Source organism: Notechis scutatus, chromosome 2, assembly GCF_049901735.1.
Source record: "Notechis scutatus isolate UNSWTSFEM ecotype Mainland chromosome 2, rNotScu1.2, whole genome shotgun sequence".
Classification (NCBI taxonomy): domain Eukaryota; kingdom Metazoa; phylum Chordata; class Lepidosauria; order Squamata; family Elapidae; genus Notechis; species Notechis scutatus.
The window spans coordinates 55,634,185-55,650,740 of record NC_142010.1 but is presented as its reverse complement, the minus strand read 5'-3'; the positions used below and the strand labels follow the sequence as shown (position 1 = coordinate 55,650,740).

The window sequence follows — 16,556 nt, the reverse complement described above, 5'->3', positions numbered from 1 at the left end:
CCAAAAATACAGATCTCATCTCTGTAGGCACTGATTGACATACAGTAGAAACATAACATATGGAAGATTTGCATCCAGAATTCTTGTGTTTTAGTGGGAATGGCTATATTTTTCAATATCCTTCATGAAAAATTCTTGAAAGAAGCCTTTGCTGGACATTTTTATTTTATTTTCTACCAGAAGACAACTGAATGTTTGACACACATGATTTAGCCTTTTCACTCAACTTATATACAATTTTTTTTGCTAAAATAATGATTTATGAAGACGTTTGTGTATGGCAGTTGATAAGTGGAATTAATAATACTATATTTTATAAATATAAAATGAACATTGTATACCATTTCAAAGAGGCAGCTTTGCAATAATAGGTCAGAAACAAGAGCCAAATAGTTTGATTTTCTTAAAAGATGCATTCAAGTATTATTCCATGTTTTATTGATGACTTCTGTCATTAGTAAAGTTATTTTCTCCTTTTCTTTGAGCAAATATTTACAAGCACAATAAAATATCAGTCATATTTACAATACTGTACATCTTGCTTTATTTCTTAACTTTGTCTTTATTCACATTAAAACCTGAAAAATTCTAAAACAAGCACTAGTATTTTTCCCAATACACGCAAGCATACATACAATATGCATTGACATAGATATAATTCTTTTCTTAAATCTTCCCAAAATTCTGCATTAATTACTTTGTCCAAGTTAAACTTTAAAACTTGATCTTAAAATTCAAACTCTCAATACTACTTTAATTGGGCTTCGAATTTGCCCTGATAGGATTTTTTATTTCCCTCCCTGGACTCAGAAATGGATATATTGATAACAGAAGTAGTTAAACTATGGCTAAAGCTACACTGATAACCAGATACATTTCACTTTCAGTTTGAGACTGGTATTCAAAAGAGCAAACCAAGTGTCCTTATATTTTTGACCACAGATCCTACAAGCCCCAGCCATTATGCTCAGTAGCCTGTGATTATGAGACTTGCAATCCTAAGTAACTGAAGAACACAAAGTTGTTTACCCCTGGCTGTAGTCACAAGATGTGATATTTTCTGGATGTAAGCAACAGATCTCTCCATATATCCAATGCTCGCTCTGAAATTTGATCAGTTAGTTCTCTGCAGACTTTCAGCCTTTACTGATTTCCAAGAATTATGCTTAATTCAAAGTCCTCCATGGTTTTGTTCATGGTCAGAGTGGCAACTCTAAAAAGACCATAGAAATATGTGTCAGGAGTACTTCATGTACTTGATTTGCGCAAACTGTTGCTTTTATTCTGTTGATTTCACTCATGGCCTTAATACATAATGAGGGTGTTTTTGCTTTGTGACAAGAGTTATTCTCACCCAATTTAAAGCAAATATTCTTCCAGAGAGAAAGAAATGCTCTATGTTTGGATAAAGGGGGCAGTAAATGGAGACATGTTTCATCTTGCATGATGAAACTTGTGCCAAAAAGATGCCCTTCCATGATTCTTCATTTGTTTTTCCTCTCACCCCCTGATTGCAGCTGCTCTTCAAGAGAGGATTAGGCCTCTTGCTTTGCAAATCAGTGAATCTGTGTAGGCCAGCTCCACCTCAAAGAACCAGCAGGGGCTCTATGAATGCTGTTTGTTGCTGAATCTTGAAAGCCTGTTAGAGATTCTCTCTGTTCCATCTTCAAGATGGGGCTAATTTGAGTTTGTTTCTCATGCTTCTCTTTCTCAGAACTGAATAATCTTTTCTGAAAATCCCAATTCCTTCTTAATTCTTAAGGCCTGGCCTACTTGCCTTTACATTTGTTAGAGCTTCTTTCTTTTTTTATCTAAGTTTGCTAACATTCTATTCCTGTAGTTCCAATTCATCTCTTCTGCTTCTGGGTTCTCGTTCTGCTCTTATGAACGAGATCCATTCACAAATGTTTCTGTCACTGATATTCTAGTGTCCTGATTCATATGAACAACTTAATCCCCTTTTAAGTAAATGTGACTGCTTAGTTAACTACAGCTGAACTAGGTCAACAGTCTCTTATGTTTAGCTATCTTGAATCGTTAGTTTTTTAATTTGGAATATGAATGGGTGTAGGAAATCCAATGCAAGCGATGCAAGCCTTGTGTTCCCGTGAGCCATGTGGGCGGAGCAGCCTTGTGTTCCCGCGCAGCCTGGATTAATTGCTTTGGGGGTGCTTTGGGAGTGACATTTCTCTGCGGACCACCAAAATTTTCTCACAGACCACCAGTGGTCCCTGGCCCAGTGGCTGGCGACCACTGCTCTATAGGGTTACCTCAATAAGGTAGGTGTGGTATAGGCATGGGATAGGGTTACCTTTATTCTACCCAGTATTTGGGTAATAAATACTGGATAGAATAGGGGTGAGGTAGGCGTCTCCTGGGAGGACGTCTGCCAGAAATTTCAAAACATAGGATTTCCCTTGATTTCATCAGCTGCCTGAAAGATTATTTTTAAATTCAAGGTTGTATTATTGATTCTCCTGTGTTTATTCTATGTCAAACTACATTTGCTATAATTATCAAATCAGTTTGATATTTTTAAAATAGAAAAATGAAATAAAATGCTATAAATAAAAGAAATTTATATGAAGCTTGAAGGTCAATATTGTTGCTGCTACTCAGGTCTCACACTGTCTGTACTGGCTGTCTTGTAATTGAATCAATATATATGTAGCTAATTAAAAAACAAATGCATAAAATACATTGAAAAACTATAGAGAATTATGATGTCAGAGAAGCAGGTAAAACCTGTTTAGAATATTTGACAGTGTCAATTGGGTTAGTCTTCCTTAGTTCAACCACGCATGAATCAGTTCATAAATGTAATCAAACTACTTTAAAATTCATTCTCGCTTACATAATTTTTATGAGAAAAAATATCAATAGACACACTCAGATATAGTGTATCTTCTGCCCCAAAAATATCTCTGGTTGATAGTGGAATTCATCCCTACTGTGGCATATGCAGGATCCCAAACATAATAGATGATAGGATTTCTAGTTGAGGATGTGGAAAAGATGTATATTTTAAAAAATGTTCCTCTTCTCCAAACATTTTATGGAGCTGGCACAATAAAGGAGTGCAAAACTGCCCTATGCTGATTGGTCAACAGTTGCTCATGGATTATTTCAATAGGCTTTATGTAAGTTATCTCTGAAAACCATTTAGAAATTTCCTGAATGAAACTGTCAGATTGTGTATACATACACAGGTTGTGTATGTGTCTGAAACTGCCAGATATTAAACTGCAATGTTATAATCTGCATTAACTGGCCATTCATTTTTAGAGGCAGTTTGCAACATAGTTCTGACTTTAAGCAAATATAAGCTCAGAGACTTTAGTGTTTGTTCCCCTGCCTAGCATTCAAAGGGGGTACATAAAACCTGTTGCCAGAAGCAAAGCCTTGCCATCAAGGCATTACAGCAGTCATGTTCACAAGAAGACTTGTGCAGTTCCCTCAAAGTTTGTCACTGGTTTGCATGTCAATGTTCATGTATGGACAGCACTTTCTCTGGGATCACCAATCAAGTGAAGTAGTTGGCATCTACTTTAGTACACAGACAGCCAAGATCAGTCTTTTCAGCCTTCAGGTAACCCTTTCAATTGCTGCTACTGTTGCTGCTTTAATACTTAGAGGATTCTTTGGTCCAGCCAGGATGTACTGCTTATGGGGACAAAAATCCAACCAAATCACGGTGCTGACTCCTGACTTGTATTAAGAACTTATAGATCCTTCTCAGTTTACAAACCTACCTTTTCCGTCATCTACTGTGAATGAAAGTAGGTGTCATAATAGCATCAAAATAATGGGACTATGTTTAAAATTTGGAATTCATCATCTAATTTTATTCTATATTTTAATGTTTCTGCACTATAATGCTGTCATTTTAGCCGACGCTGGCGTCGATGGAACCGTTTCAGTCGAAGACGATGCAGAGCTGCTGTAAAATCTGTTTCTTTTTATTGGTTAGTCATTGTCCTGGTCTTCCTAAACACATTAACTATCTCATCTGAGCATTATAATCAGCCTGACTGGCTAACAGAAATACAAGGTAAAATGAAACTATTTTTCTTGTTTCTTATTATAATCAATGAAAAACATTTTCACTCTTCTCTTTCTATATCTTGCATTTAGTCTATGTTGTTCGATATTACGATAAATACCAGTGAGATGACATGAGCCAATGTGGTGTAGTGGGTAAGATGCTCGAATGGGAACTGGGAGACTGTAAGTTCTAGTCTTCCCTGAGACATGAAAACTATTTGGGTAATCTTGGGCCAGAAACTCTCTCAGCCTTAACAGATGTTGTGGGAAAATGGGGGATGACAGCACTCTATACTTAATAATGAGTTGTAAAAAGATATGATATAAATCTAATAATAAAAGAAAAAAAGGCTTTGGAAGACTATATGAAAGATAGTGAAGAAGATGCACTGAAGACTTACTGAATACTAGAGAGACCAAATTGGCCTATAAGAAAGACCAAATAAAGAGTAGAAACAAGACATGGCAAGACAAAGTAATACATGGCATAGGACATATAAAAACTATCAGGAAAAGCAGATAACAAGACCTGGCAATTGCTAAGAGCACCAAAGTAGAAGAAAGAGATGAGCTAATCTGACTGATTAAGTCTAAGCTTAAGAACAAATGCATACAAAGCCAGAATCGAGAAGATAGCAAATGCTGCCTCTTCAATGAAGCCGAAGAAACAGTGGCCCACCTAGTTAGCGAATGCAAGGAGATCACACAGATATATTACAAACAACAGCATGAAAGATAGCAACAATATTTTATTGGATCGTCTGCAAGAAAGAACTGGTGGGATCACAAAATAAGCACAGTAATAGAAAATAAAGAAGCTAAATCCCTCTGGGACTTTAGAATTCAAACAAGCAAGTGTGTGTCACTTAACATCCAAGATTTAACAACAAGGCAGCTTTACTTGAAACAGCATAATCCTGTGACAATACCTTTAACACCAACAAACAACACCATCTGCTTAACTCATGTCCATGGGAAGGACTTGATAGGTCAATAAAAATGCCAAACCCAGTGTAAACATCTAATTGAGTATATAATCAACCAAGATAATTGGATAAAAGTGCCAAATCCAGTCTAAACATATGGCCGACTGTGCAATCAACAATAACAATAATATGTATTAGTACTAATATAGTAAAGAGATTTACACCATTTTGTACTGAGGAGCCAAAAGTTAGAGATAGTGGGACAACTTCCTTTTTGTTAATAATTTGTATTAAGCTTGTTTTCTCCTTAAAATCCTAAGAAATTAGACCACATCAATTTTGAGGTTTTTTTTCAACAGTATCATTTTCAACAGCATCATTTTCAACAGCATCACTTCCCAGCTATGGAAGTGGGCAAATGGTTGTCCACTTCCATAGCTGAACTTAGCCAAATTCTACTGAGATTTTACTGTAGATTAATACCAATTTAATCATAGTCTAATACATGAGTAGGCAAACTTTTCTTCCATAAAGGGAAAAATTGTGCTCCATCTCTGCCTCTATAGCCATGGAGGCAGACTGCAGGCCAAAGAGTGCAATGGCCTTGGACGGTGTTGGTGTGCCAGCAAGGAGACTACTGATCTCCTGCTACTGCCATCCAGAATGCTTCTGCCACAATACCTTCTGACTAGGAGCTCTGCTGAGGCTTGGTCTGGCAGAGAATGGGCAATCTACTCTTCCCACTCTTAATTTGTACAAAAGCAGGCAGTGTGGCAGATTTGGGCCAAAAGCTGTAGATTGGTGACTACTGGTCTAGTGGTCTAGTCTAGTCTAGTCAAGTAGTTTGATGGTTGACATTTGTTATGAGTGTCAAAAAGATTTCTTTGGTCTAGTACTGAGTCAGAGTCTGAACCAGGGTAAATACTTTCTTATAATCATGAGCGAGATTCTGGTTTACAAGGAGCAGTTCCAGTCAATTTGCAGAGCTCTTCTTTATGAACCATCCTGATCAGTTCTGTCCTTTGGGTCTGTTTAGATCGTTGTTGCCCAAGTAGGCTGTAATTTTAGGAATTGTACATATTGCTATCTAATCTTTGGTTGCTAAAATCATGTCCATATTGAAAGTTAATATTCAATGCATTGTAAGAAGAAAACATAACTATACCATATAATGGCCCAAATGCCTCCATTATTATTTCATGTATTGGTTATTCATCTTAATTTGGAATCTTTGTCCAAAGAGGGTGAAATAGGAAAAAATTCATTGCTCGTATTAGATATAAGACATAAAACTGAACCTGAAACTCATCAATTGATTTAATTTCTTGCATATTTCCACCCCCAGATATTGCAAACAAAGTCCTTCTGGCTTTATTCACCTGCGAAATGTTAGTAAAAATGTACAGTCTTGGGCTGCAGTCTTACTTTGTGTCCCTTTTTAATCGTTTTGACTGCTTTGTGGTCTGTGGCGGCATTGTTGAAACCATCCTGGTAGAGCTGCAAATTATGTCGCCTCTTGGAATTTCAGTGTTCCGCTGTGTCCGTCTCCTCCGTATTTTTAAAGTCACCAGGTAAGAGAAACTTATTCTTACTTTTCTTAGTGCTGAGTTTTACTGACCCTTGTATGACCCGCTGCTCTTTTGTAATATTTCATCATGCACTGTTCTTTTACGGGTTTTTTTTCTGTTAACACACACATTTTAATTTGTAGGCACTGGACATCCCTGAGCAACTTGGTAGCATCCTTGTTAAACTCAATGAAGTCCATTGCTTCACTGTTGCTTCTGCTTTTCCTCTTCATCATAATCTTCTCATTGCTTGGAATGCAGCTGTTTGGAGGCAAATTTAATTTTGATGAAACTCAAACAAAACGGAGCACCTTCGATAATTTCCCACAAGCCCTTTTAACTGTATTCCAGGTAACTTTATTCACCCACTATAAAACATTTTTTTAAAATCTGTGAACAACAACACTGTTTAAGTAATCCTGTCTCCTAAAAATAAAAGTCACATATCACAACAATAGTTCCTTTGGTTTATGTTAAATAGCATTTTGCTCATTAAAAGTCAATCTTTGGTAATTTTTGCATCATTTTGTACCATTTGTTCATATCACGTATTCAATCTCTCTATGCAGCATAGCTTTTATGTTAACATCATTAATATTAAGTTGTCTTCGTTCATCCAAATACAGCTAACAAAACAGTTATTGCAAAATTCTTCTGTTATGGTTAATTGCTTTTTACAATTGTTTATATTGTGCACATTTTAAATCTGTACTTTGGTAAGTTACTCTTATTTATGATCCAGAGCTTGAGCTTAAACATTCTTTTCTTTTTTTTCATATGAAAAAAGGTTGCTTAATTTGTTTACTTTGAGTAAAATCTAGGCCTGTCCATTTTTGCCTTCAATGTTCCACAAGCATGTTCCCTCACTTCTTGTTTTCTCCCCTAAATTCACATATGTACATTAGTATCTACATTGACAACCTGTTTAGTATTATAGATAAGGAACTGGACCAGGTTTAAGGAGTTTCAGACCTTATTTGATCCCAAAGTTCATTAGATAACTTCAGGCCAGTAATTCTTAGCCTAATGTATTTCAAAGGATTGTCACCACATAGATAAAATCAGTGGAAACACCCATGCTTATTACTTTAGCTTCCACAGACAAAACAAACCATAACAGGAAAAAATGCTATGAATTATTGGAGAAAACAAGTAAAAATTATCATACTGAACCTAAATGAAACATTTGAAAACAATATAGTGTTAATTTTCCTAATCAATCTTGAAGGACCAATTCTTTAGAATTCAGGATCGTGAGCTCTTTTAGTAGGCTACTTATTACAATAGAAATATTGTATAAAGGTTCCTAATATGCTCAGTTTAATCAGCACATTCACAGTTTTATTTAATGGACTCAGTTATAGTGTTGATGGGTGTATGAAAGAACAAGTTAGGAATGGAAAATCTACCTAGATGGTTGATATGAATTGAAAACAATTTGATAGCACATAATCAAATTTAATGTGCCATTATTTTAATCCAATTTAAAAATTAGCTTTCTTGCCAAGGGCAATTGCTTTGGGACATAATGATAATGGAGACTCTCATATTTCAGCTCTTCACAATGAAAGGATTAAAAACTTCATTATATTTAGCCAGATATATAATTGTTAGTCTTGTTAGTCTGTTAGTCACTGGAGCAAGATAACTCCAAACTGTAATTTAATTAGATGACTTACTTAAAGAAACCACACTGTAGTTAAAATCAGCCACAATTCAAGATTCAACTTGACTTTTGCAACTCAGTGCTGCACTATGAAAAGTCTTAACAGTAATGACCAACGTTTGAATTGGTCACAGAAGCCTAAGGGTAACCAATGCATTAACGTCAAAATAGATACTATTCTATACAGGACTACAGGATAGCTCCTCAGCAATCTTGCTTCGGCATTTATATTAGTTTGCAGATTCCAGGTCATCTCCAAAAGCAGATCCACGTAGAGCACATTACATTAATCTAACCAGTGTAAATGTTGCCAAAGCATCCTGGTCAAGGTTATATCACAATCGGCATACCAGCCAGAGCTATTCAAAGCCCCCCCTCCTTTAAAAGTCTGCTTTCTTCCATGCAATGCACACAGCATTCCCTCCATCATTTTTTACCATAGTAACTCTCTGGGAAGGGTACACTGAGACTGTGACTGACCCAAAAGGATCTTGTAAGTTTCATAGTAGAGAATGTAGTTGCACTTAGGTTTTTCTGGTCCTCATTCACTTAATCCATCACACACTAATCTTAGCCTAGGTTGGCTTTGAGTGATCTTGAGTGATCTTACACAAAGACAATGACAAAATATTTCAGGATTTCAAAATCTCACAAATAACTTTTTTTAAAAAATAAGGAAAAGGGATCTGGGAATGTTTCTTGGGGTTCTGGCTGTGGCCAGGTCCTGTGGAATATCCTGGTTTAATAACTTTACTATTATGGAACAATTATTAGCAAAATAAACCCAATTTCCAGGCTTGCTGTAAAAACTGCTGAGATAATTTATGCAGGGAGTTTTAAAGGCTTAAGATTTGTTACGTTGGTTTTCTATTTTAGGTTGGATTTATTTTGGATCAATTTCTATAATTATCTACTTTGCTATTTCAAAATGTAGATTAGGAATTATATGAATTGAAGCTCTCTATGCCTGGATGACAGAAGACTTGGAAAAGACTGAATTAAATAAATGTCAGAAACGCTAGGTTGATGTCTCCCATTTGTACAAGAAAGTGAATATATATATAACTGTTGGAATTCATCATGGTAGGAAATACAGTGTCATAGAAATAGCCCCAAATGTCCATATTTTTTTAAGAAGCTATGCAAAAAAAAAGTTAAGTAACATTTAGTAAATACAACCTCTATTTCTAGGATATCTGAATTTATAAATAATAATAATTTTAAATATTTCAGATATTGCTAGAGCATTTTGTCAACCTTCTGAAAACAATGACTTGAAATTAATGTTTCCTTCCAACATCACACATGGTATGTTTTGCAAGGTTTAATTTAAAAAAAAACACCTAATCAATCTATAAGAAAAATAGGACCAAATCCCAGTCAGGATATAACTGGATGTAATAATTTTGTAATATTTCTTTGTGGTTTTTGAGATGATCACTTAAAAGTCCACAAAGAATAAGAAGTCAAAATTAAAGACCAATAGTGGAAAATTGAAATTCTCACAGTTGTAATGTATAGCAATATATAGAAAATATGTATATTTAAGAATATTTAGCAATCTTGGAGTTACAGTCTGTAACTCCAGTTTAACATTTATTCTTCCCCATAAACTCAGTTGGATGTTCACCTACTGCTGTCAATATTAATCTGAGATAAACCATTTGAAATATTTACCTCCATTAACAAAGTCATTTTTCTTGGAGTATTCCAGAGTATTTAATGGTAATCAAACAAAAGTATGCCTTATTTTGCAGAAGAATGAAATAATGCATTCAGAAATAACTAGTCATCAATCTTATAAAATAATTAAAATGTAATTATATAAGGGTTTTACTGATTTGTCTTCCTCTGGTGTGAAAGGAGCTATTAATTTTTTTTTAATGATATGTACTAATTCAGTAATAAAGAATTCATTTTTTAGATTCTAACAGGTGAAGACTGGAATGCTGTTATGTATGATGGCATTATGGCATATGGAGGCCCATCTTCATCAGGAATGGTAGTCTGTATTTATTTCATCATCCTCTTCATCTGTGGTAACTGTATCCTTTCACTCTAAAAACTGCAGCCATCCTCCCAAGTCATGGAAGGGACATTGAAAGGGCATGAATGTGCCTGTCGGTCTGCCAGTCTGTCTTCCATGTTCTAATTCCAGATGTCTTCTCATCCTTCCTTCTCAAATTAACATGTGAAGAAGACATTCTTGTCTTCTTATCAGTCATTTATAATTAAGCACTGGTTAAAGTTCTTAAAGGTTTAGAAGAAGGAACATGGGAATTTTTTAAAAAGTCCCAGTGTGCTATATTCCAAATGGATCAACAACAGTTTTTCTCTTACAATACAGTATTGTATTTCCCTTCTTATGAATTGTAGATCCAGGAAGAAGAAATAAGCTAAAGCCATAGCTCCCAAGCATGCTTTTCACATTTTATTAAAAAAATAAATTCTGCAACATGAAAAAAGCAAATGAATATTTCTGTTTTGGCTATATAATGGCCATAACTTAGGCCTAATTAAGTGAAATATGTTAGAGGAAGGGTCTTCAAACTTGGCAAGTTTAAGGCTTGTGGACTTCAACTCCCCGAATTCCTGAGCTAACATGACTGGAGGAGGAATTCGGGGAGCTGAAGTCCACAAGTCTTAAAGCTGTCCAGTTTGAAGACCCTTGTTTTTTTTTTTTATTTAGTCAAGCAATTACAAGATAACAGGTATAAGTATAAACATAGTTATGAATACATGAAATAGATACATATAAGAAAAATAAAAAGAAACACTAGGACAGGTAGGCATGTTGGTGCGCTTATGCACGCCCCCTACAGACCTCTTAGGAAAGGGGTGAGGTCAATAGTAGACAGTTAAAGTTTTTGAGGTTTGGGGAAGAAACCAGAGTCAGGTGGAGTATTCCAGACATTGACCACTCTGTTGCTGAAGTAATATTTCCTGCAATCAAGTTTGGTGTGGTTTACCTTGAGTTTGTATCTATTGTGTGCTCTTGTATTGTTATGGTTGAAGGTGAAGTATTCATTGACAGGTAGGACATTGTGTTAGAGAGAGAGAGAGAGAGAGAGAGAGATAGGTAGGGAGAGGGAGTGAAACTTAAAACTCTCCCTCATGGGCCAGTGGACAGAAAGGAAAGGAACCCTTATACCCACATTTTTCTTAATGGAGGAAAAATCACACACCACCAGCTGAGATCATCAGATATGCTTTAGATTTTGAGATTATCAGAAATGAATGAAAAATCACCTCTTTTTCCCTTTTGTTCCTAAAGTATAGGATGTTACTCACAGTGTTGCTTCACACACAGTAATGGTACTCAATTCAGTAACTGAGAGGAAGTGGCTTGTTCATTAGTTCCACCTCTACTGGGTTTGCAACAATAGAGGAATAAATTGTTGATTGTTTCTAGTAAATCATTCAGTTAATACAGTGGTTGTTCTTTATTCTTCTGCCAGTGCAGCTAAAACCATGTATTTTATATTCTTGTCTAGGTAAAGCCATGTTCTAGTATTATTGTAATTAGTCCACTGAGCCATATGTAGGCAAGCAATCAGATAGATAAGTCTCTGCAGTAAATTACTATCTTTTGTTCAAGCAATGAATAAATATACAACTTAAAACAATTTTAACAGCAATAATATGAATTAAGATGAAATACTACTGAAACTGCTAGTGGACTTCAAAGCACATGCCTATCTCTACTGCTCCTATTTCCTCCCCATACAAAGCTTATGTTCCCAAGCTTACCCTGCCCAGGACTCACCTGTGGGAGTAAAGTCTGATTTTAACCCTGTGCTCTCAGCAAGATCCTTTTAGATCCCACTGAGTACTAATCTCCATGAGTGTCCCTGCTCTGCTTATTCAGGGCTCAAAATTGGAAAGCTACACTACAGTTCAGCCCATTCAGAGGATAAGTAAATTCAGAGGAATAGAAAAAAAATGTGAAACAAATGTAAAAATTTCAGAATAAATGTATGAAGGTAGAGTAAATAGATTAAGGGTCCAAGAAATGCAAGAAACTGATATTTGGATGTTGTTGATGACATCATTCAAAATAGAAGATGAAAAGGCTGAAGAACAAAAGGCACCGTAAGCGGTATTTTGTGAATTTGATGGGATGTTTCCATGTCAGGGAAGAAAAGCTACTGGGGGAAAAAAAGAATGTATCAGAACAACAAATTGGGATCAAAATCAACAACTGTTTTCTGAATTTTGTAGAGTTTTATATTTGTACGTCTCTTCTATCATAATAAATAATAATAATACTTTATTTGCGGTCACAGACCAAAACACAAATACAACAAAAGAAGAACATGGGAAAATTAATCATGAACAATTGGTTAACAAAAACTTGACTAAGGGGAATAAATAAAAATAAAACAGAAATGTCCTTTTATTCTGGTTTGTGCAAGGAACTTTCAAGTCAATGGGAGAACTTGCATTGACTATTTAGTATCCTTAAAATGATTTCAATTAGATATCCTGTTAAATGTATTCTTGGCTATTGCGGTTGATAACCTGGCAGATGCTGAAAGTCTGAACACAGCTCAGAAAGAAGAAGCAGAAGAAAAGGAGAGAAAAAAGAGTGCCAGGTACAGAGAAAATCACACAAGATACGCACATTTTTGTAGTTTTCATTTTCTCTTTTCATTCTTTTGAAAGAGAAGATTTGGATAGTATAAGTACGGTAGAAAACTGGTGCAAAGTACACTGTATATGCAAGGAATTTATTATTATTATTATGTTATTTGCAAAACATATAGGCATAGAAAAGGTCTTGCTCCATGCTTTCTATCAAATAATCTCTACCCAAATTCATCCATATGTGCAAATCTTCAAGGTGTGAATGGCTTTAAAAATGAGGCACAAACTACAAATAATGTTGCTACAATTTTGTGTTCAGAGATTGCCTCATCGTCCATGCATCCATTTATCCATCCATCTGGAAGAAGAATGGGATTTTAAGAACAAAAAGGGGAAGCTGCTCAGCAATTTAGAATCAGGGTGGGTGTAGTCTGTTATGTAGTTTGAAAGAGGTGCTAGCCACCTGGATCATTATGCTTTCCCATCAAGAGTATTAAGAGCCAGTTTGGTCTAGTGGTTAAGGCACCAGTCTAGAAAGTGGGAGGTCTAGTCCTGCCTTAACCATGAACGCTGGTTGGTGACCTTGGGCCAGCCACTCTTTCTCAGCCCAACTCATCTCACAGGGTTGTTCTGGGGAAAATAGGAGGAAGAAGAAATATTAGATATAAGAGGTCCTTGGTGCTTTTTGACCTTGGTTGCTTTCTTTCAGGCATTTCATTACCCAAACTAAGTAACATAATCAGTGCTAGAGGTGCTAGCACTAATGATAATACCTAATACATAAAACAATCAAGCTCAGGAAACATCAAGGGAACCCACCCACCCCCTGCAATTTCAATCCTGAGCTACAAATATTCTCCTTTATTAGTATTAGATATGTTTGAGTCAGGGATGGGATGCTACCATTTCTGCCCGGATCTATAGAGCCGGTAGCTCTGAAGAGCAGTAGACACCGAACCGGTTCTGTGTTTGCTGCTGTTTGACCCACCTGCCCGCCCGGGCGCTTACCTGTCCTTTATTTCCTGCTTTTTCAACCTCAGCTGCTTTGCGTGGCACAGGGAAAGCAGGGGAAAAGAGGCTTTTCAAATGCTGCGCACCTGTGCGCAGCGCTTTTCAGCTGTCTGGGTAGCACAGCTTAAGGTTGTTTTATACACATGCGCAAAACGTCACTGAACTGGTAGCAACACCGGTTGAATCCTACGCCTGGTTTGAGTGGTGCGATGGCCTAGAGGTGGAGCTCTCGCTTCATAATCAGGAGGCTGTTCAATCCTAGGTAGAGGCAGATATTTCTCTCTCTGACCATGATGAGAATATATCTGCTGAATATAACTCCACATTGGCAACAGGAAAGGCATCTGGCCAGTAATCACTCAGCTCCATTCAGTTGCCCAGACTCCACCCCACAAGGGATCATGGGATCATTAAAAGATGCTGATTAATATTAGATGTGTTTGCCATCTTGAGTTGTTTATAAAAATAATAAAGGTGGGATATAAATAAAATAAATAAAGGAGAAAGTGTAATCTTCTATGCATGACAATAAGGTTTGCATTTGCCTTCACTCTCTATATCTTTTGGTGCAACATATTAATGGTATAATTGTTATTATGAACTGTATACACATAGTAAAATAGGAACAAGCATTATTTTACACATTATAATATTTAAGTTATGAATACATCTCTGAATGTTTTATTGAACACCCTCCTAGCAAATAATAAATTGTGCAATATTATTTAACATAATGCAAAATAAAATAAGGTTATAGAAAAAAATTTATTCTGTCTCTATTTTACTTCTGTAAATAATATGTTTCCAGTTTTATTGCAATCATTAATTGACAATGACTCTGGATCTTTTATAAATTTCCCCATGGTTTTGTTTTTATGGTCCTTGTAGAAAAGAGAGTTTGGATGCTAAAAAGGGTGACAAATCAGAGGGTGAACCAAAGAAGGCCAAGGATACTAAGGTACTTAAGATCTGCTCCCCCTTTATAGGGAAATCTTCAACTCAGAAATACACAGATACCCAGCTAATACTTGTCCTCTGCATTGACTCATTTTTATTGGATCTCCTTGTAATAAGTCTAGAGAGTAGAATGGATATATGTAATAGCTGCCCCTAATTTCTTCTTAATGCATATCTAGATGAAGATTTGATTCCCATTTACATCCTGACTTTATAGTAATCAAAGTCCTTGGTGTCCTCTGAGCTTTATAGTAATAGTCTGCCAGATATTCACAAGATGCCATCTGTCTTAACAATAATTAAGTGAAAGGGTTTGGTTTGGAAAAAAACAACCAACTGCTTGAGTTAATGATAAGAGATATTAGATTATCTATTTGACATAGTATGGATTCTGCCAGATATTCTGGCTTAATATTAATTTCATTAATTTACTTATTCAGCCAGAATTCTTGATTTAAAAAATTGTAACATTGGGCATTTCCAAATGAAAGAAACAGATGAAGAAATGGGCTGAAATTAGCAAGTTATACCAGTTTACTCTGCTACTTTCGTCTTTTTGAAATGTTTACTTTTCTGTTACTTGAGGTTACAATCAATGAATATGGAGAAGAAGAAGAAGACAAAGATCCATATCCACCTTGTGATATCCCAGGTACCAGCTCACTTCTGTACATTGGCAGAAAGACTTGTGTCAAATGTGCCATGATGCAAAAAACTCTAAATTCATTAACACAATTAATAAAACCATTTTCATAAAGTATATAACAGTGCTGAATTGCAAGATTGTGTAATTTGAATTGTAAATCTAATGTATGTATAAACACATCTACACCCACATACATATAAATATTATCCTGAGGCTATGCATTTTCACTCTATGAAATGCAAACTGTGTCCATTCGAATGGTGCAATTATTTCCCTTCTCCATTATGGTCCCATACTATTCTGAAGAGTCCTTGACTTTTCAAAATGGCTTTTTGGGGGCTGGGGAAATGAAAAAGGGACTAAAGATATTCTAACACTAATAATCCTTGGTTTACATAATCTTTATAATCAATCTAATGTCTTCTGCATACCTTTAAATTGGATGAAAAAATATACAGTCACAAACACCCTCAAAGTTATTCCTGAAATAATTTCTTCTTCCCCACAGCAAGACCTTTCCTCTTGTTGGATTCAGAAACAAAAGGCTAAACAACTAAAATATACTTCTGGCACATTTTAATTAAAGAAGAAAAATATAATATAAGGGCTAGAGTTGCAATGGCATCTGCTGAGAATTTACCAATGATTAGGAGGCATTTTTTTACCTTTTTACAACTTAATGGTTTTACCAATGAATAGATTGCAAATTGTCATTCAGACCCAACAAGATGTTTAAATACATTACCATCCCTAAACTTCAAAGAGTGCTGATATTAGCATGTTTTAGTGCCTTTCCAACAGCTATTTTAAGAGCAAATAAAAAAGTTCCTGATGAGCTAAGATTGTGCCCTTGTGGAAAAGGACCCACTGAATCTATTATACTTCTGTTTCTCCATTCACCACTGTTTCTTAACACTATATTTGGTGAAGTTCCCAATCAGTTATGATTGATTTCAGGCACATCTACTCCTGTCAGACCAATATGACTCAATTACCCCAATGTGAAAAAAAATTCTGAAATTGTTTATACATTGTTTTCATGACTTTGATGATATAGGTGGAATTTTATGTTTGTTTTTCATCTTACTTGAAATAGAAATTGTTTAATTTCTTTCTTAACCTGTTGAACCCTGTTCAGTTACTATAATAAA

At 35.6% G+C, this 16,556-nt stretch overlaps 1 protein-coding gene across 8 annotated transcripts in view; it reads left to right on the top strand.

Annotated features, from left to right (window-relative positions):
* CACNA1D (calcium voltage-gated channel subunit alpha1 D) overlaps nt 1-16,556 on the top strand; it is a 249,273-nt gene that overhangs the window by 143,892 nt on the left and 88,825 nt on the right. For all 8 annotated transcript variants that reach the window (XM_087954782.1, XM_087954781.1, XM_087954779.1 and 5 more), the window contains exons 12-18: nt 3,891-4,051; nt 6,316-6,541; nt 6,682-6,889; nt 10,129-10,249; nt 12,685-12,799; nt 14,691-14,760; nt 15,345-15,411. In XM_087954782.1, the coding sequence (XP_087810908.1) occupies nt 3,891-4,051; nt 6,316-6,541; nt 6,682-6,889; nt 10,129-10,249; nt 12,685-12,799; nt 14,691-14,760; nt 15,345-15,411 (968 nt within the window). The remainder of the gene's footprint in view (nt 1-3,890; nt 4,052-6,315; nt 6,542-6,681; nt 6,890-10,128; nt 10,250-12,684; nt 12,800-14,690; nt 14,761-15,344; nt 15,412-16,556) is intronic.